Genomic DNA, 22,645 nt, shown 5'->3' with positions numbered 1-22,645 from the left:
ATCAATTGGTGCAGGTGGTTTGATCATATACTTAGAAAACCCAAAATCAACTAAGCATTACTAAGAGCAGTTAACTGGCTCAACATCAAAGGGTACAAATTGAACTCACTCTCGTGGGTTCAGATCTGGATTTAGCTTCTGCTGTCAACTGTGTGGCCAGCATATGACTTCACTTCTCTAAGCCTGTTGGCTGACAAGTATTAGAGACTGTTTTAAGGATCAAATTGGGTCATTCACTTAAACACTTTGAAAAATGTAAAGCCCTGTTCATTGTCATCATTTGTGTAGCCAACTTTATGCCCAAGAGGTAATACTAAAAAGGAATAGGAAACACACACACACACACGCCAAACAAAGTAAAACCTCTATTATTTAATTCTTCACTAATTTCTCTTATTTTAATAACAGAAAACTTCATTAAATATTTATTCTTTCCTGGTATTATAAATGTTTTAAATGAGCTCTCCCACTTAAATGTAGGAACCAACCCATTTACAGAACTGTTACTTAGGTTAGATAACTTCCCCGAGGTCATAGAACTAGCAAGTGGTGAGCCAGTATGCCCCTACTGGCAGCCAGGTAGCACTACAGGGCAAAGGCTCAGGTGCGTGACCCTTGTCAGAAAGCTTTGTGACCTTGGCAAAGTTACTTCCGGTCTTGAAGTCTCAATTTTCTCATCTTTAAAGTGAAGATAATATTACCTACCTCCTAGGGTTAAATTAGTTCATGTATGTAAAACTCTTAGTATGGGGCCTATCACATAATATCATTATCCTACTCCTACAACCACCCCAGCCACCACTGCACTCTACTGGTTCAGCAGAGGAAACCAGATTAGGATATCTTTGCTCACTTTAGCAATCCAGGTTTCATTTCCCATAGCTCTGGTTGGGGTTCTTTTTCTGCCTTCCTAACCTGATGCTTTTTTAGTAGGGCTATATCACTGATAGCACATTTATTGCATACTCTAGTTAAAACTGGTCAATTCTCTATAGATGGATAGATAGATAGATAGATAGATAGATAGATAGATAGATAGATAGATATAGATAGATTTCAGAGAGGAAGGGAGAAGGAGAGAGAGACAGAAACATCAATGATGACAATCATTGATCGGCTGCCTCCTGCACATGCTCTACTGGGGACTGAGCCCGCATGTGCCCCAACCAGAATCGAATCGTGACCTCCTGGTTCATAGGTCAATGCTCAACCACTGAGCCATGCCAGCCAGGCAAAACTGGTTAATTCTTAACTTTAGTCTAGTATCATAAGAATAAGGAAGGATTGAGTCACCAGTTCCATACCCACGTCTCCAACAGTGGTGTCATAAGCTATCGTGATCTGAAGTGTAATCACCCACCTCATGCTTAGGGAAAGGTTTTTCCTCGGCCTCACTCAGCAATGTGTTGTCACATGTCTTTTCTTTTGTCCTGTATTGCTGTTGCCTTGAGCAAATTTGGCTCTTTGTGGTAGAAGCTAAAAGTGCATTTTTTTTCCTTTACACAGACTAAAACCAAACAAGGAAAAGAATAGTGACATTTTTTTAAAATAAAAGATTAACATATAAGCATGCAAAAAGTTAAATTGTCAAAATATGCAAAAGAAAGTCACTTATTTTTCCCTGCTTGAAGCAAATGGCAGTTTGTTTTCCTGATGGAACAAATGAAGATTTCTGCACCATGTGGGAACAAGCTGAACTAATTTATTGCCAAATGTTGCTCTGTGACTGTGAAGCTTTTCACCACTGGCCTCAAAAAATGACCTCACAAAAGCTATGTCTGAAAGGAATCGCCAACTATTATTAACTCAATGACAAGCTTTGGATTGTGTTCTGATTCTCAGTGGATTAATAGCTTTAAATTATTTTAATGATTTTTTTTTCCTTTTTTAAAAAAAGCACCAGATTTCTCTCCCCTTTAATCAGCCAAAAATGATAGTATGTTCCCCTCTCTTCTCCCTTTGTCATCAAAAGTATGGAATCTAATAGTCTGGGAGATCCTAGCTGATTTATTCCAGATACTTATCATAAAAATAAAAATTGAAGTCCATTCATCAGCACTCTCCAGAGACTAGTAACGTATTGACTTCAAGTCACCTATTAATGGCTTCCCCAGACAGAATGGCAAGAACTTCATTGCGAGATGAGGACCATCTCCCGCTTCCTTCTCCCACACCAGAGGTCAGCTTGTTTGGGGCCAGTGTCTAGAGTACGGATTTAGCCAAACAAGCCGTTATCTCTGGTTGAGAGGACAGAGTGGCTGTTTGGGCTTCCACGCTGCCCCACGAAGGGCAGGCTTTCCGATGGCAGGTTCAGGACTCTGTATTCCCTGCGTTATTGAGACTTCTCAATCCAGGCCTCCTTCAGGGTTTCATTGCCATCGCCCGAGAATCAGGAGAGAATGTCCCACGGGGTGTTCAGGAGCCCAGTTTATTCCATGACTCCTGGTATCCCACAAAAGTAATAGCTGGACCCTGTTGATCAGGAGACATATTACTAGGACTAAGAGAGTCCCCCATCAATCTTCATTGGAGTCGGGCTCAGCTGAATCTGAAAAAACTCTTAAGGCCAGAAATAAGGTCAAGTCATATGCCAGAAGCTAGGCAACAGACGGTTAATACCCGCTAGCCTCGAGCTGGGGGTAGAGACCAATTAAAAGAGATTTCAGGTTTTACATAAGAGGACGGGTGGGCTGGGAAACCGGATGTCAGCCGAGGAAGAATGGGGCTGCAGATCTTGGATCCAGGGCTTGCGCAGAGGACACAGCAGCTGGAGGTGCCAGTGAACGGAAGCATCGCTCTGATTCTAGGCTGTTTTCCCTCCAACCACTTTGTACTGCATTCTCAGTCCGCGAGTTTCGACAGGAGACTTCTACGCTAGGGCAGCGGCACCTCCTGAAACAGGCCACACAGCTGCATCCAGTTAAATGTCAGACGTTTCCCAAAGTAGAAAATATTCCGCAAAGCTCTTCTTCAGGATGATATTAATGGTCAGATATGTTTAGAAATATTACAACCATATCCTCCTCGAGGAGATTCACAGTGAATACTAAGGCACTGAGGATCCGAGGTTCTTTCAGTTAAAGAACCATTTAAGTTCATTGAACTTGCCTCCTCCCAAATCAGTTTGACATGGGACCTCTTTCAGTGGAGCGCCCACCTTATGAAACGGGTTCCAGTTTGGAGAGCTCATCGGAAGGAACGTCAGGCCAGCCAGGCCCACTGCCATGGAGGTCAGTTCCTCTGTCCCCAGGGGAAGGCTGCGTGAGGCCTCAGGTCATGCTCCGCGCAGCTCCTGGGTGCCACTTGCTGAAACTACAATGGCAGGACTGAGTTGTCCATTCATCGGCCCTGGCATACAAGAGGCAGGAGAGTGTGATCATTAAGTAACTACCTGGGTTTCAATCCACACTCTCCACTTAGCTAGAAAATTCCAGATTAGACAGTCATTCCCTCTTTGACTCAATTTCCTCACATGCTCAATAGGGACAGTAATAGTTTTATACAATATTATATATTACTAGAGGCCCGGTGCACAGATTTGTGCACATTGAAAGGATATTAATTAGAAGAAAGATTCATGCAGTAATTACGTTACTGCAAAAAATTACATGTCAAAATAGTGTATATAATATGGTATTATAAAATTAAAACACACGTGCGATTGGCACCAGCAAGAGCTTTATATGTATCATGCATGCATGAGTCAACATTTATTTTTTTTTTATTTTTTTTTAAATATATTTTATTGATATTTTACAGAGAGGAAGGGAGAGGGATAGAGAGCTAGAAACATCGATGAGAGAGAAACATCGATCAGCTGCCTCCTGCACACCTCCCACTGGAGATGTGCCCGCAACCAAGGTACATGCCCTTGACCGGAATCGAACCCGGGACCCTTCAGTCCGCAGGCCGTCGCTCTTTCCACTGAGCCAAACCGGTTTCAGCATCAACGTTTATTTTTAAATCACCATTGTGCGTCATATGTACCAGCCGGTCAGTCAGACGGATGGACGGACGGACAGTTGGTCACTTGGCCTTTTATATATATAGATTGCCAGTGCACGCCATATGTACAAGCTGGTCAAATGGATGAACAGTCAGTCACTTAACCTTTTTTATATATATATATATATATATATATATATATATATATATATATAATGTATATACATATAATATACATATAGTATATGTTATAATAGTATATCTTAATAGTATTATTTTTCACAGTTTTATTATAAGGATTAAGTTATATATAAAACATTTAGAATTGTGCTTATAGGTATTAGCTATTACCATTATAGTTACGATGATCACACTTCAGTATGATGGTGATCACAATGTGATTCTCATGTCAACCACACTTGTCTATGAAATCAATAGTGCTAAGAACATCACTTTAAAAAAATTATTGCCACCCTAGCCGATTTGGCTCAGTGGATAGAGCATCGGCCTGTGGACCAAAGAGTCCCGGGTTCGATTCCAGTCAAGGGCATGTACCTTGGTTGCAGGCTCCTCTCTGGCCCAGGCCCTGGTCAGGGCATGTGCAGGAGGCAACCAATCAATGTGTTTCTCTCACATTGATGTTTCTTTCTGTCTTTCCCTCCCTCTACCACTCTCTCTAAAAGATCAATGGAAAAATATCCTTGGGTGAGGATTGAAAAAGAAACAAGATTGCCCTCCCTTGGCATAGGGCCCCCCCACACACACACACACACAGCATACCTGGTCTACAAACAGCGGGGATGAGCTTGTTTCCTTGTTTTGCACATATGGCCAGTTTATAGGAAGAGATTTAAATACTTGCATTTTATATCAAGTTAAATCTGAAATTCCCACCGGATCATTGTAGACTCTTAAGTGACCGGAGCTGTATTTGATGGGGAAATGGATTTGCTGCAGGTCTAAGCATGAGGGTGGCGGGTGGGGCCACGTCCCTGTATTGAGGTCATGTCCAGTCCTTAACTCCCACCTGCAGCTTGCCCACAGCTGCTCCGATTTTTGTCCCCACCAATACCCAGATCCTGGTGCTACACACCAGCTTCCTGAGGACAGCAGTGGGCAGCAAATACAGGGCTGCTAGTGTTTCTTCTCTGTTACCTCATTTCCTCTGGACCCCTAGACTGCAACAGTAGAGACATAATTTTGAATTAATTTTTAAGCTTAACTCAGATGGCCTGTGACTCTTGGCAGTCAGCATCCTGAGGTCACTGTCCCAGGATCTTCTGTCACATCAGGCCTGCAGGTGAGCTTTTCAAACACAGCATTCAGTTCCCCACACTGGCCTCTGACAGAGCCAGATTCCTGGGATCTAGCAGGTATGACCTTTGATGTGTACCTAGAGATGAGAAGACTGAGTCACAGGGGAATAAATAACTTCCAGCCAGCAAGTAGCGGTGGCATTTCAGTTCTGTGGGAGCAGTTTCAGCTGGGATTAGACTTCCACGATCCGGTTCCTAACCTGGAATGTAACCGTTTCCGTGGGCAAAGAGCGTGTCAAGTGCTGTTTTCCTTCCTTCCGTGGCTCACTCTTCCAGACACTCCTTTGGGTAAACGGACCAGCAGGAGGTAAACAGCCAGTTTTCTAAATCTGTGTCTTTCAAAAGGGAATATTCATGGCTTTACTGAAATTAAAATTGCAGGAACTGGCGTCTCACGCCACTTTTAGAAAAAAGGGGGATATAAATAAATTTTAAGGAAATTTACTTAAGGAACTGCTAATGACTATCTTCAACACTTTTGAAAAATGTGCACATGAGCCCTGACGGGTTTGGCTCAGTGGATAGAGCGTCGGCCTGTGGACTGAAGGGTCCCGGGTTCGATTCCGGTCAAGGGCAGGTACCTTGGTTGCGGGCACATCCCCAGTGAGGGGTGTGCAAGAGGCAGCTGATTGATGTTTCTCTCTCATCGATGTTTCTAACTCTGTCCCTCTCCCTTCCTCTCTGTAAAAAATCAATAAAATATATTTTTAAAAAAAGAAAAATGTGCATATGATTTATGAAGCAGATAGTTAATCACATAGAAAAATAATAACACCAGATATACAAGCATATAACAGGTAGCAGCTATCCCGACCGCCTTTGTAAGTACCCGATGTAGCTGAAATTAAAATTATTAAGAATGTTATGACCTACTGAGCTGCCATAGAGTTACTTACCGGACTCACAGTGAGGTGATGCTCAGATGAAATAATGCATATGAAAAAGTACTTTGAAAATATAACTGTGGAATCATTAGTCGTTTTATATGTTTTTTTTTATTTTTTTAAAAAATATATATTTTATTGATTTTTTACAGAGAGGAAGAAAGAGGGATAGAGAGTTAGAAACATCGATGAGAGAGAGACATCGATCAGCTGCCTCCTGCACGCCCCCCACTGGGGATGTGCCCGCAACCCAGGTACATGCCCTTGACCGGAATCGAACCCAGGACCCTTCAGTCCGCAGGCCGACGCTCTATCCACTGAGCCAAACCAGTTAGGGCCATTTTATATGTTTTTAAGGAGTTTTGAAATGCAGTGAAGATCTACATTGGTATAAATGGGAACAGTATACAAATGTGGAAGCAGATGTGACGTGGGGGAGAGGGGTTGTGTCAGGATGTGACATGGGGACCATATTGGAATTAAAGTAGCACAACCTCCGTACAATGGGATACTGTGCAGGCTTGAAGAGGATGAGGCTGCCATACCTATACTGAAACATTCTCCAAGATGTTCTGTTGGTTACAAATAAAACACATACTAGTACAGAAGAGCGTGTATAATATTGTCTGTGTAAAAAATCCAAAAGTCATACGCACCAGCGTATACACATGCATAAAGTATCTCAAAAAAGGAAACCTCAAGAACTTGGAACTGATGGAGGCATCAGGGTAGAAGAGAGATTTAATTCTTCACACGTCACCCTTGTGTGCTTTTGAATTTTCTACCGTATACATATGTTACCCATCCAAAAGTCAATTTTTAGAAAGAAATGTAAAGGACACTAGATATAGTTAAATGAGATAAAGAAATAACTGGCAGAGGAACTCCTCAATATAAACAAGAAATTTGGATTTCACAAAAGAAAGTTGGAAGTCTCTGAGACTTCTAAAATGCATTCAAGGCTTTTATTCTACTTTACCAAGTTCACAAAACTATTTTTATTAAACCCTTCTTCCTAGAAACCTAATATTGAACAATTATAAAAGAATTTTTTATTCCTAAAGAAAGAACAAGGCTGACCAATAATTTTGCCCAAGTTCTTATAGATGGTGTTTATTATTTTCCTTGTATTACAGGGCTTAATAATGTATTTTTATTTTTAAAACTCATTAGAAAAAGCTTTTAAAATTGTGTATATAATCTCTGTCTTCACAAAGCATTACAGAATATATTGTTACTTCGATGAAACTTATTTTATAGCTTCTACAGTACCCTGTACAGCTATTATTTAGCTTGTCTGAAAAATCAAATGCCCTTTGTTCTCAGAAACTAGAGTTCAAAGTCATAAATCATTTGGCTAAGAAGAAGAGGAAATTTGGTGTCTTCAAAGTGTGAGATTTTATCAACAAATCAAATTGTTTCAGGTTGGAGTCAACGCTGGTTGTCCATTATGTACAGAACAATGCCGACCTCAGTGATGGAGCAAGCTGAATTATGTTTTCAAGGGCGCTACCTAAAAAATGCTATGTGTGTCACTTTTTCTCAGGCTGCTAATTACTAACAAATAAGTAGATTTCAGTGTGATTTGGAAGTGTCCTTCCTTTACCCCTCCATCCATGGCCACTCCCCCAGCACATACCCTTCCTCCATTATTTTAAGTAACGTTAAAGTGATGACAGTAACACATTCCTTTCATAGGTTTATTATGTGATATTTTACTCAGCTATGCCTGGAATTCTAGATACTGAATTAGACTAGATAAATCTTAGAGCAAAGGCAATGTTCACCTTCATTATTTCTGCTAAAGGGATGCCAAAAAAGTGGCAATGATGAAGATGCTCATTTACCAGAGTTTCTAAGTGTAAAATCACCCACGTGTGTGTGTGTGTGTGTGTGTGTGTGTGTGTGTGTGTGTGTGTGTAAGGCTCCCAAAATGAGTACGTGCAGAGTGAATGGTCACGCGATGGGCTCCCCACCCTCTGGGCTCTGCCTTCTAGACCTAAATCCAGGTCCATCTTGCACTGACTGGCCCATAAGAACACAAACAGCCAGCTTGGTTGCGTTTCCATGTCTCCCTATGCACACGTTCTGATCTTCCCCATCTTAGCAGAACACTTCTCTGCTTAGGCCAGGATCTATCTGGAACAACAGAGAACAATCAGAAGTTATGTCCTGCCCCATCCATTCCCTGGCCCTTATTCCTCTTTTTTTTTTTTTTCTTCTTTTCTTTTTTTTTTTTTGTTAACCCTCACTAGATATTTTTTCTATTGATTTTTTTTTTTTAGAGAGAGTGGAGGGAGAGAGGAGAAGAGAGAGAGAAACATCGATGTGAGAGAAACATATCAATTGGTTGCCTCCTGCACGCACCCTCACTAGGGTGAGGGAACGAACCTGCAACCCAGGTATGTGCCCTTGACCAGGAATGAATCCGCCCATGACCCTTTGGTGCGCGGGCCAGTGCTCTAACCAGTTAGCAACACAGGCCAGGGCCCTTATCCCTCTTTAAAGGTGATGCTATCAGGTGGATGTGTGACGCTATCTAGGGATGGTTGATGAATTATATTTTAATAGGGCGGGATGGCCAGCACTTTTACAAGTAATGCTCAGTCCATAGGTAATGTTTAGATCAACAAAAGATTAAAATGTCTCTTTTCAACTTGCTTTGTCTTTTCTGTTTTACTTAAAGGTATGACATTGGCATTTGCGGGATCATATTTGTTGGTGAACTTTGCTCCAAACATACCCCAGGCTATCTCTGCAAGAACAGTACAGTATTACTTTGTTGGCTGGCGGTTCCTGATCTATGTGGTAAGCATTGTAATTACTGTGGCAGAGCTATGTTATCTCGACCACTGCTACATGCACACGTTAGAGAACTAACACAACCTTACCTTCTCGGCATTAATATCTCATTACAATGCCAATATATTTGACCAACATGAAAGCACTTGAAACACTAACTCAGCAATAGACACCCCCAGTTTCCCAGGTATCCCATCCTTGAGGGTGACCCGTGACTGGAACAATTTCCACAACATTGAATCTGGCAAATTTCAGAGCATCATATTTTCGAACAACTCAAAGTAACAACAGACAAACCCCCCAAAACCCTCTCTTCCACGTCCAAAGAGATGTACCTGAAGACCCCTTTTTCTTCCCTGAATTTTATTCAAGGTAGATATTCTCTTCAAAAAAGTTCTCCTTGAGAACAATGCAATAGGCTGTCTGTGGAGAAGCAGGCCACAGGAGGGTAAGGCTGAGAGATGTGCAAAAGAAAGAATGGAATGAGCTGGTACAGAAATTGGAAGCCACTAATTGGGATACTTTATTTGCTGCAGTGGCCATATCTGATGGGTATAAAGAGAGGACATGATTGAAGTGGTTGCTACATAACTTTTTACAGGAGTCGGTTTAGGTGGAAAATAAGAATATTATAGGAAAGACAGGTCGTAAGAACAAAACTGTGGGATAGTTGAGCATTTAACCAAGAACTGGATTGGTAAAGTAATTGTGAATTCAGTAAAAAGGATCAAAGCACACAGAACCATGTAATTTTAGGATTAGACGTGACCTCAAAAAACTATCTGCTCTAGTCCTCTGCCATTAAAACAGGTAACATAGTATGATCCTGCTTTATACGCCTCTTATGTAAAAATTTTTGTTCCAAGTGTAACTCGGGCTATCACAGCAGGAACTGCCTGGTATTACATTATTACCTGGCAGTTCCTTGTCAATGTGACAAGAATTCTGTATATCTTACTATCTTCGATAGATAATTCTGACCACTGGAGCATCAATGTTTATAGGTCTTTTCTTTTTGTAGTCTCCCGCTCTATCCACTCTACCCCTTTCTCTTACTCAACAACGATTCCTGTTTAAAAAAAAATCTTCACATACTACACACCCTTTAATCAACTCTTATTTCTCTTCCACTCACCACCATTTATTCCCCTCTGTTTTCTCAGCTCCTGCTCACTCACCATTTGTTATAATCTAGTGGGTCCCTCCCCACAAATTGCCAAATGCAATTGCTTTCTTTTTTGGGGGCGGGGAACCTAATTCTTCCTGAACCTTAAGCAGCATTTACTCGTGACCCATCATCATCTCGAACTACTTGCCTCTCTGCTTCCTCAGTTTGTTTTCCCTGTTTCTCCTCTTCTTCTCCAACTATTCCATCCCAGACTCTTGATGGTCACCTCCTTCTCTTCTGCCAACCACTGTTACCTATTCATGCTAAATATTCATCCAGGGTTTTCTAGGGTGAGCTCATCACCCACCCCACCATCCTTCTTTAGAAGGACTTCCAAATCCAGACCTACAGTTCTCCCCAGGTCTCTTCTGAGCTGCACGTCTATGTTCTCACCTGGATGTCCAAGAGGTTCTTCAAATGTAGCATCTTAAAAACTGAACTCACTATGTTCTCTCCTCAACTCCCTCCTCTCATATTGGAAGGCTCCCCTTACCCCTGCCCTCCATCAGCCTTTAGGACCGGGCTTTCCAGCTCAGGTCAGCCTTCCTCAGGTCTGTCATACTCTCTGTCTCCTGCCTGCCCACCCATTATATCTTCCCACTTGTTCACCATACCCAGTCCTTTAACTGCTGCAGCTGTCATCAATCAAATCTAAGAACTAGAAGGACTTGTTCTGTATTTCATGAGAGTCTAAACGTGAAGTCCTACCAACACATGTTATTCTTTGTCAGTAGGCAAAACAAATTGTTCATCCAGTGAGAAAAGGGTCCCCTAGTTTATGATCAGAAATGTAATAGCCCAAGTTAAATCCTTTGGAGATTAAAGATGCATCAAGACTTATTTTGGGGGGGAATAAACAACATTGTTTGATGATGATGTATCTTATATTGTTTTAACACCAGAGAAAACATTTTAAAAGAATAAGGCTACTTTTTATTAAACCTTATGTTTCCACACAAAAAAATCTGAAATTAATTGCATTTTGCCATTTTCCAAAGTCAACTCAATTTATTAGTCGCCCTGGGTAGAGAGAGGAATTTCTGTAGCAGAAATTTCACAGTTCTGGGAGAGATCCATAGTCCCATAAAAATATATTTGAAAGTAAACTCACCAAAAATGTATATAATTCCAGATATTTATAAGATAGCATAAAATAAACCTTTAATAAAGTCACGTTTGAATAACACTATTGGCATTAGACTCTAAGGGAAATAAATCTATATTATCTTAGTTTGAAATTTAACCTGTTAGATGTTGCATCTCTAAAGACCAGAACTTGTCAATTATGTACTAAGATCTTGAGCTAAAGTTTGTTTTAAATCTATTAAACACCTAAGTAATTAATATTTAATTCTTGGATGTGGCAGATTCTGTGCTTTTTCTATAAACCATGACTGCAAAGATCATAACTACAGTAATTAAAACTGCTCTTTTGCCCGGCCAGCAAAACCCCTCTGAGTCTTGGTTTCCCCATCTGTAAAATGGGGATAATAAGAGTGCCACTCCAGCCGAAACCAGTTTGGCTCAGTGGATAGAGCATCGGCCTGCGGACTGAAGGGTCCCAGGTTTGATTCCGGTCAAGGGCACGTACCTTGGTTGTGGGCACATCCCCAGTAGGGGGTGTGCAGGAGGCAGCTGATCGATGTTTCTCTCTCATCAATGTTTCTAACTCTCTATCCCTCTCCCTTCCTCTCTGTAAAAAATCAATAAAATATAATTTAAAAAAAAGAGTGCCACTCCAAAGGTTGCTGTGAGGACTCCATGAATTAGTACAAGTAAAGCATATGGTGAGCATGCAGCAAGCACTGTTATTATTTCTGACCTCAGAGATAGCAGCAAAGCAAGCCTCTTTGTGGGTTGCAGCAACCTGCAGAAATCACAGCTTCTCTAATATTGATATTTTCACAGAGGGGGGAGAATGTTGCTAGAAAAAAATTAACATTAATTCATGCTGTTTAAATATTTTATTCCTGGGAGTGCCATGACGTCTTAACACAAGACAGAACCCAGGGCAACTGCAGTCATTCCATGAATAATAGGAACTCATGTTTTATTTATCTGAAGCCTCAGAAGTGGACAAAAAGTCATACATGAGTTTTATTTTTTTTTAAATATATTTTATTGATTTTTTACAGAGAGGAAGGGAGAGGGATAGAGAGCTAGAAACATCGATGAGAGAGAAACATAGATCAGCTGCCTCCTGCACACCCGCCACTGGGGATGTGCCCGCAACCAAGGTACATGCCCTTCACCGGAATCGAACCCGGGACCCTTCAGTCCGCAGGCTGACGCTCTATCCACTGAGCAAAACCGGTTTCGGCCATACATGAGTTTTAGAACTGATAACTACCCTCATCCCCCACCCCCACCCCGCCAAAAAAGGAATAATCGGCATGCTCATCCATTTAGCTAACATGCTCTGTGTTAGTGAGGAAGAGCTAGCTTCTCTCCATCAGTGGGAACTGTGGTCCCTGTATCATGTGAGAAATGGAAGCCTGTGGTTGAGCAGAGACCAAGCCCAGAGTGATATTTCTCTTAACAACTGATGAGGGGTACAAAGGCTGGGACACCCAGTGTTTTGATGGCCGCTTTCGGGAAGGCAAAGAGACAGTTGTTCATTCGCTTTTGTAGCACTGCTTGGTTGAATCAAAGGCCTGGCAAATAAGTCTTATAAGGAAGGTTAAAATAATTGGTTTACTTTACCAGGAAAAGAAGACTAAGGGATGACCTAATTTTCCATTGTAGATGAAAAGGTCTTTAAATGAAGAAGGTTTGGTCCTGCTGCTTTCCGTGCCACAAGGATTAAAGGAAAAAAAACAAATCAACAGGCAAAACCTTGAATGGAAAAGTAGAGATTGTTGACTTAGAGCTCAATGAGTAAAATGCAGTCCTAACAGTAGTGAAGTGCCTAATTCTAGTAATTTTTAAGAAAAAAACAACTATTGTTGGTATGTTTACTTATCTGATGTCAGAAAAGTAAACATTCATATTATTTCAGTCCATGGATACCATCTCTTTGGGGAAAAAAAGAGTTGCTTCAGGTTATCTTAAGGACCTCAAAAAAGAAAAAATGTTAAAACAAAAATAAAATTGAGAACTCAAGCTTACACTAGAGTTTTCTTGGGGATAGGAAAATTTAGACATTTAGTCAGTATTTATTGAACCTTCAGTTTATTAGAGTTAGGTCTGTTTTTCGGCATGTTGTTCATCATAAATTTGAGGTGTAATGTTCTCATTAATTCCCTAAATACTGGGGACAGGGTGGCAAACACAGCCGATAAGGATAAGGACCCTGTCCTCATAGAGCTGATGTCTAGCAGGGAGGCAGACAGGAAACACCTAAGTACATGAACAGGAAGTATGACAGATGATGATGATAAAATGCTCACCGTGGCCACCTGAAGTCGGGGGTGTGATAGGATGACTAGGTGGCTCTGTTAGAGCAAAGTGGTCAGGGAAGACCTCCCAGAGGAGGTGACATTTAAGCCGAGAGCTGAGTGTCCAGAGGAGCCATTGTGCAAAGATCAGGGAAAGACACCTCCAGGCAGCACAGTTAGTGCAAAGGCCCAAAGGCAGGAGCAATCTGAGGACTGCCAGGACTAGGGAGGAAAAAAGGCCATTTGGGCCGGTGCAGGTTGGACCATCCCCTAGTGAGTCGTACAAGATGAGGTGAGAGAAGTTAGCTGGGGCTTTTATATCCAGGAAGGAGAGAGTGAGAGAGAGAGAGAGGGAGAGAGAGAGAGAGAATTTCAGAGAGGAAGGGAAGAGAGAGAGAAACATCAATGATGAGAGAGGATCATTAATTGGCTGCCTCCTGCACAGCCTCCACTGGGGATCAAGCCCATAACCTGGGCATGTGCCCTGAACGAGAATCAAACCATGACCTTCTGGTTCATAGATCAACGCTCAACCACTGAGCCACGCCAACCGGACTGGATTCTATTCTTTTTCTTTTAAATATATTTTTATTGATTTCAGATAGGGAGAGAGAGAAACATCAATGATGAGAGAGAATCATTGATTTGCTGCCTCCTGCACGCCCCCCACTGGGGATCGAGCCCACAACTCAGGTATATGCCCTTGACCGGAATCCAACCTGCGACCCTTCAGTCCACAGGCCGACGCTCTATCCACTGAGCCAAGCTGGCTAGGGCCTGGATTCTATTCTTAATGTGATAGGAAACCATAGGAATGACTGGATCTAACTTATATTATTCGTGCATGTATCACCCTGGACGAATCTCATAAACATAATGCAGAGTGAAAAAAAGCAAGCAAGTGAAAGCAATATGACCCCCCTTGTGTAAAGTCCAGACAGATGCAGAAATAAACAGGGTGTCATTTAGGGATACATAGAAATGTGATAAACTATCAAGAAAGTGAGTGGTAAACGCAAAGCTCAATACAGTGTTTCCTGGGGAGGTCACAGGAGAGAGGAGTGCAAGTGGGGAGGAGCAGACAACAGACTTCAAAGGTATTGGTCAGTTCTGTTTCGTAGGTTTAGGGCTACATGCATGCTTGTCCTATCACTGTAAATACCTTGCATGTATATCACATATATGTTCTAGGAAGAAAATATTTTGTTATCCAGATTGTGCTTTTAAATAATTCCTCTGGCTGCTGAATGGCCGGATTGTAGAGAGGTAAAATCAGAGATGAATGAGAAGCCATTGCAGGGGTCAGAGGGTGGCAGGGAGTGAGGGGAAGGGAGCAGGGTGGTGATGTCACCCACTGAGGGGGTGAAGACCCCAGGAAGAACAGGTAGGGAAGGTAGGCAACCAAGGGTTAAGTGTTGCCCATACTCGTGGGATATGATATGGCTGTTAAACTTAAACCATGCATATGGAGATGTCTAGCAGATAGTTGGATAAATGAGACTGGAGTTGCAGGGAGGTCAGGACTGGAGATCTAGATTTGGGCACCATTGGCATGTAGGTGATGTTAGAGCTCTGGGTCTGGACAGCTGAGGATTAAAATATTGTTCTCCTATGTTTATACTTGTCCTTAGGGACTCTAGTCACCTCACCAACTCTCATAACTTGCAAAATCCACGAAGTGTGACATTCTGAAGACTTTGTATAAAATAATTTATACTTGACTCTTTTTGTTTTATTTCTAGATTTTAGAAATATTAATTTTCTGCATTCTCCTATATTTCTATAAAAGAAAAGGGATGACGCACATTGTGATTCTACTAACCCTGGTGGCCCTTCTAGGTAAGGATGTATTTTGTTTCCTAATTTTCTAATCTAGCCATGCTAAGTCAAAAAGATTTGAAGGAAAATACTTGAGCATTCTATTCCTTTCTCATTGTTTCTACTTTTCAACTCGGATTTATAGAAAGAAACTGAGTCTCAATTATGTAAACTAGACTTTGCAAGTCTATTACTAAAATTGATTGATATATATGTAATTCTTTAAAAATACATTTAGCAATTTTTTACTTTTGGGTCATTATATTTGCTCTCTGAATACTTTAGGTTTTTTTTCTTATAAATAATTGAAAAATGTAAAGGCCGAAACCAGTTTGGCTCAGTGGCTAGAGCGTCGGCCTGCGGACTGAAGGGTCCCAGGTTCAATTCCGGTCAAGGGCAAGTACCTTGGTTGCGGGCACATCCCCAGTGGGAGGTGTGCAGGAGGCAGCTGATCCATGTTTCTCTCTCATCGATGTTTCTAGCTCTCTATCCCTCTCCCTTTCTCTCTGTAAAATATCAATAAAATATATTTAAAAAAAAAAGAAAAATGTAAAGATAGAAAAATAACTACAAAAATATCTCCCCCGTGTTAAGAGTGACTTGGAGTTGAGTGTTGAGGTCACAAGTGATTTTCATTTTTCTTTTCAGGCTTTTCTGCATTTTCCACATTTCCTTAAATGAACATGTGTATGTGTATAGTTTTAAAAATTAGTTTAAAATTTATTCATAATCCCACTACCTAGAGTATGTAGGTTCTTCTAATCTTTTTTTCTGTGTACACATAAGTACTTTCTATTTTTACATATACAATATTAGAGTGAGACTGCATTACAACTTTGTATTTCCATCTGTCCTCATCAACCACCCTCCCCCCCCACCAAAATAAAATCTTAAAAGAACTTGATACCAGTCTAGAAATAACTTTCAGAGTTATAATAAATAGTGATTAATCAGTTGGTGATTGTGCATGCTTTGAAAATGCAGTGATCAACTCTAGCAACTAATAGTTGGTTTAGCTGTTTAGTGAAGAATTCCAGTTTTGTTTTTATTTTGTGTTTAAGTATAATTTAACATCAGGTGGTGGTTGAATTCGATGATTTTTTAAAAGTCAGTGACCTTTAAGGGCTTTGGCAATCCTGAGGATCTGCGGCTAATGGAACAGTGTGTTCAGCTGTTTCTCCGTCAGTGATCCCTCTGGGAATCCAAGCTGTTCAGGCTACAGGACCATAATCACATTGTGCTCTAATTACAAGCAATGGGTTTAGGAGGAAATCAAGGTCCCTCAAGAGCTAACTTTACAAACTTAAACCATCAAGTAACACACATCTCAATAGATACTTGCCATTCCCTGGATTCTCTGAGATGTGACTGTTGTCATACTCTGTAGAAAACACGTAAAAGGTCAGGTCAAAGACATTTTAAAAGGAAGAGGTGCCCAGGGGTAGGCCTCTCCGTTGGGATTGGGGGTTTGTTTTTAGAATTTATTACCAGGTCTCCTCTGTTAAGTGTGACTCATAACAGAAAGAAAATGCCTAATTTGGAAGTGTGCCCTAGAACCCTTCAAGTTAAAGTGTGCTTTCAGTTTTTGGAAAAGGAGATTCTGGAAGGCTTTTCCACTTCACCTGCTATTTCCTTTCAGAAACGAAAAGGAGTCAAGTTCAGATACATTATGACCAGATATCAGCAGCCACAAAAACAGTATTTCTTCTTCCCATTGCCTTTGGCTGATAATTATATTTGATTTTATTTTCCTGTAGCTTTCAGCTAATTTATGGAATCATAGGTAACGTAATTTCAAGGGACCTAGGCAAAAAGGAAGCCCTGTCTTCTTCCTACCGAAACATGGTGTTTCCAGAAAATGCTTCATTGCGTTCACATTGATATAACCTTGTCAGGTCACTTTTTCTTCATTACTATTTGGAAACGAAGAAAAACGTGTTCCCATAAGGGACAGGTTCTTCCTCTTCAGCATAGAAAATGTGTAGACATGCTTATGTAAATCTTAGATTTATGGTTGACTCAGAAATGCATACTCAGCTCTGGTCCTGCTTCCTATTAGTGTCTTCTTCAAAAAATATTTTAATGAAACTTCTAGGCACTTATTAACAAAGGGTTCATGCATAGACTAAGTACAACTCTTCGTAAACTCACAGAGTGAGTTGCTTTTCACTTTCCGGTCTTCTCATCTATTTGGCTTTACATTTTTTTTTTTTTCGGTATGGCTTCATAGCTATTTTCCCATTAATGTCACGTGGACAATCTGACTTTTCTTATCTCCTCCCTTCATTGTTTTCTCCCTTCCCATCTATTAGCAATTATAACCTCTATAGCATCCTTTCAACAGTTTAGGGCTGGAAAATAAGCATCTTGCTCCAAAGATAAAAGGCACAGTCACACGGCAGGTCCTCAGCTGATAGAAGCCAATCTGAGGCCCAGCCCAGCTTAAACACCAGGGCTACTGCTTAGCCAGAGTCCTCATGCTTAAAGCATAAGAGGGGCATTGACCACTGTACCGTGTACGCTTACGATATTTATTTGTCACCCTGTCTCAGGTGTGTATTTTACTTGTGTCCTTTGTTTTGTTTTTCAGCCTCATTGACTGTTATTTCCGTGAAAGCTGTCTCAGGCATGATCACTTTTTCTGTGACGGATAAAATGCAGCTAACGTACCCCATCTTCTATATAATGTTTATCATCATGGTAGCATCTTGTGCTTTCCAAGTCAAGTAAGTTAGCTTCCATGTCCTCACCAATCTTTCAGCGTTCCTGCGCTTCTCTGAGCGTCCGTCTTTCTTGGCCTCAGATGATAATTAAAATTAGATGCAACTGATTGAGAAGGGTGAAGGGTCTACGGCTTATCCTCAGCTAACATGCCTTGCAATACCCTTCACATCCAATAAGACGTTTTTACGGAGCATTGCCTTCACATCTTGTGAGCTCTGAAGTGCAGCCATAACCCAGCTAAGTGCACTTTGATACTTTCCTGATGCTCTTCTGCTTGTAATTAATACCCATCGTACACAGGTTGTCATTAGCAATAAATCAAAGGGGCAGGTCCCCATCCAGATTTCATTTCTAAGTATAGGAAATACATGAACCCTTCACCTTCGCTTCTTAGCTCATGCTCATTAATTGCCCAGAGATGGACAAAACCAGACGTTTGGCCAGGAGGGAAATCCTTTCCCCAGAACTTTGTATCTTTGGCCAGAACTTGCTTCGTACCCAAGGGATTGTGGAATGATTGTTTTATGTTTCTCTTGGGGCCTAATAGTGGTGACATGGAACATTTTTAATTTCTGCTCTCCCCGCCTCCCCCCCCCCCCCCGCCCCCGCCACCCCTCTGCTCCAATAGCTTCCCCTCCATTTCACATGGAGAGGATGCCTTTGCCTGCTAGGCTCTCGAATCAACCAGAAAGTTTCCTGTTTACCCCCAAAATGCTATACAAAGCCACCATCCCAGGGCCAGCGAGGAAGTCAGAGCCCCAACTCGGGAAGAGATTGGTTCCTTTCTTAGTCCTAGAAGTCGAGTCTCATTGTCACGGGTTGGCGATAGGCCCTGTAACTAGGAGTGTGGGCAATTACTGGAGAAACCAATGTTTTGTCACTGTTTCATTAGTCATTTCCTCATAAGACTGAGTGTGTTTCTAATACTTGAGTCTTGCTGTTTTGTCTCTTCTCTTCTTCTGAATTAATCAGGACTGCTCTGCTACCTTTTAGAATGTAATGATTAGCATCATTATCTTTGAACTCTGCTTGATGAATTTAAAAGGTAGATACGGCACAGGTAAACTGCATTCTTACCACCCTTGTTTCGGCCCCTGCACCCTTCACACTGGAACTATAGAACTGTGGCTTTCAGCCCTGGCTGCCCATTAAAATTACCTGAGGAGGCTTAATTACACATATATATATGTGTATGTGTGTATACACACATGCACGCATGTATATACATGCACAGGCACACCTGGGCGCTGCCCACAAAATTTTTTTTTTTTTCAGTTGCTCTAGAATAGGACCTAAGCATTCATGCTTTTTGAAAGCACCCAGGTGATGTCAGGGCAATGCACTGCTCTCGAGAAGCTTCTAGTCCCTGGCGGGGCAGCACCGCACAGCGCGGGAACCCGAATTCGGTTGGTGGCCAAAGTGAGAAGCCCAGTTCCCACATGTGCTCTGCAGCTGGAGCCCTCGGCATTGTTTTTCAAACATTAAACATTCCTTTTACTTCTCCATCTTCTTTCTTGGCACGTGGCATGTCAAGGCATAGCTATACTATTCCCTCGATATGATATTTAACAGATTCTAGGGTCTATCGTAATGAATCAGCCGCAGTGCGATACCGGTCCAGCAGCTTGAATTGCTTCCAACTCAAACTTCTGTGGCCTCAGAATATGATTAATTGCTTTTCATTGTTACTGTTGTTGGTTTAAACAGACCATAAAACCTGACATCTGATCTCATACATCAGATGCATATAAGCTATGACTGCTGATTGGAAATGCCCTTTTACTGCACTTCCTTTCCCTTTGTAGTTGTCGCTGAAGAACATGCATTTCTTGATGTTATTGTTAACTTATTGCTGAGCATCTCTTAAAGCCAGAGCTTCAGTAAGTGCCTTCTGCTCTAGGTTCCTGAATCAAGCCACGAAACTCTACCATACAGCGACGGTGGTGCCCGTTAACCATGTTTTCTTTACAACCAGTGCCATTATTGCAGGTGAGTTTTGGCTTTCTGTACTCAGGTGTTCTACCCCCACAACAGGCATATAAGAAAATCAAGGAATCCTTCAGGTATTAGGGTCTGCGTAACCCACATCCTCCCAGCCTCACACAGCGTCTGCGTTTCCTCCATAACACCCCCTAGGACACGTTCTTCTACTGTGTGCGAATGCTCCCCAAGGCTCTCCGCCTCCCGAGGCAGCTCAGTCCCATTTTAAATTACTCTAATTATTTGGAGAGCTCTAATTATTAGAAATTATTTCCTTTTATTGGGCAGGAATTAGCCTCCCTGTGAATTCAAGACATTCATCTTAGTTCTGCTTTCTGACGTCTTCTCTCTGCCAGCCCTGCTGGTGGTCAGAGCATTGGAAGGGTTCTCTTGTGTCTTGTCTTTGGGCCAGACATCCCAGGTCAATTGACTCTTCCCTCTCCGGCCTTCACCACCTTGACCAGAGAGCGGGGCCCAAAACAGAACGCAGTGTTTCAGGAAGGCCAGGCAGATGAGAACAGAAACTACCGCTTTTGCTGTTCTGGCCTCCGTTTTTCTACTATTGCATTCTGTTTTGTTTTTTTTTTATGGAAAGTTTTTTAATGTGTCAGACACAATAGTGTTTTTTAAAAAGTATGAAATTTAAACTTGGTTCCAACCCAAATACAGTAGATCCAGGTACATCACTCCTACTGTTTGGTATTGGTTCCTTGGCTTATTGGATGAATTCACCAATATTGAGATTTCATTTCCTGTTGCAAAATGTATGTATTTTGGAGGTAGGTAGGGCATTATCTGTTTCCTAATTGGCTCGTCTTCTTTACTTCATGGCAAACAATGTGACTGCCAGTGGGCAAATTTTTAAAAGTAATTAATACATTTTCTGGCTTCTCTTTGGCATGTTCAAATTGCCAGCATCACTACTCTTGTGCTTTGGGGCCATTATTAAGTAAATTAAGGGGGACTTGAACACAGGCTCTGCACTACCACAGAGTCAACCTGACAACCCAGACGGCTGCTCCCTAAGTATATACAGCATGGCTGTGCTGCACAGAGGGATACCTCCTGTCCCGGGGGGTGGGATTTCATCATGCAGCTCAGGACAGCCTGCAACTTAAAACCTATAAATTGTTTACTTCTGGAATTTTTCATTTAATATTTTTGACCCTGGGTGACAGAAACCACAGAAAGCGAAACCGAGGCTAACGGGGGGCCTCCTCTATTAACATGATTTGAAAAACAATGTGTAGCTATTGTAAATATTCTTTTCCTACCATTTTGTCTTCTATTCCTGTTATAGGCATCATATTTTATAAGGAATTCCTTGGTGCAGCTTTTCTCGCTATGTTTATATATTTTTTTGGGTGAGTAAATGTCTGAGGTAAGGTATATGAAATTCTGTTACTTTCATGTAGGATTGTTGGCATTGTACGTGAGGCAAAGAAAACTGGAAAATTACAGAACAGACCACCGTTTCCTGGGCTCCTAAAGGAGACATTTTTCAATGTAACACCCTACACGAGGCTCAGTGACTTTGACTTTGTGATTAGGTATCTGTCTGAGGGTTCGGAAACATTGGGGACTTTCAGTTCTAGCCACTGGCTCCTTGTAGCTACTTCATGCCTTTTCATACTATAGTAGACCTGTCTCACCCTTGGGGAGCCCTAGGTTAGATCTCAATCAGGGAACCGTGGACACCTCGAGGATCACCTAGAATGAAAGACCACGATGGGAAGATCTAGCTTTGGACCTAATGCCACCAGATTGGTGACATCCCTTTCCTGGATCTGGGTGCCCAGCTTTAACCCTTCATTGCTGGGCATCATTGCCAACATCCTTGCAGAGAACAGGACTTTGACGGAGGATCACCGAGATATAGGATCATCCGTTGGTTCCAAATGGCAGTCCAATAATGCTTAATTATTATTTTTTTCTTTATTAAGGTATCACATATGTGTCCTTGCACCCTCACCCCCTGGTGTCTGTGTCCATTGGTTAGGCTTATATGCATGCATACAAGTCCTTTGGTTGATCTCTCCCCCTTCTCCCCACCCTCCCCTACCTTCCCTCTGAGGTTTGACAGTCTGATTGATGCTTCTCTGACTCTGGATCTGTTTTTGTTCATCAGTTTATGTTGTTTATTATATTTCACAAATGAGTGAGATCATGTGATATTTATCTTTCTCTGACTGATTTATTTTGCTTAGCATAATGCTCTCCAGGTCCATCCATGCTGTTGCAAATGGTAGGAGTTCCTTCCTTTTAACAGCAGCCTAGTATTCCTTTGTGTAGATGTACCACAGTTTTTTAATCCACTCAGCTGCTGATGGGCACTTAGGCTGTTTCCAAATCTTAGCTATGGTAAATTGTGCTGCTATGAACATAGGGGTGCATATATCCTTTCTGATTGGTGTTTCTAGTTTCTTGGGATATATTCCTAGAAGTGGGATCACTGGGTCAAATGGGAGTTCCATTTTTAGTTTTTTGAGGAAACTCCATACTGTTCTCCACAGTGGCTGCACCAGTCTGCATTCCCACCAGCAGTGAAGGAGGGTTCCTTTTTCTCCACATCCTCGCTAGCACTTGTCGTTTGTTGATGATAGCCATTCTGACGGGTGTGAAATGGTACCT

General features: G+C 41.6%; 1 protein-coding gene across 1 annotated transcript in view; it reads left to right on the top strand.

Annotated features, from left to right (window-relative positions):
- Window positions 1–22,645, top strand: part of NIPAL2 (NIPA like domain containing 2) — a gene marked incomplete at its 5' end in the record, with an annotated part of 66,291 nt that overhangs the window by 37,722 nt on the left and 5,924 nt on the right. The window contains 5 exons of the mRNA XM_080646488.1: window positions 8,832–8,953; window positions 15,235–15,331; window positions 17,901–18,036; window positions 19,935–20,023; window positions 21,315–21,378. Coding sequence (XP_080502614.1) covers window positions 8,832–8,953; window positions 15,235–15,331; window positions 17,901–18,036; window positions 19,935–20,023; window positions 21,315–21,378 — 508 coding nt within the window. The remainder of the gene's footprint in view (window positions 1–8,831; window positions 8,954–15,234; window positions 15,332–17,900; window positions 18,037–19,934; window positions 20,024–21,314; window positions 21,379–22,645) is intronic.

The sequence above is a fragment of the Plecotus auritus genome (genome assembly GCF_963455305.1).
Source record: "Plecotus auritus genome assembly, chromosome: 11".
Taxonomy (NCBI): domain Eukaryota; kingdom Metazoa; phylum Chordata; class Mammalia; order Chiroptera; family Vespertilionidae; genus Plecotus; species Plecotus auritus.
Note: the sequence above shows the minus strand (reverse complement) of the source record. Positions and strands in the feature narration are given on the sequence as shown.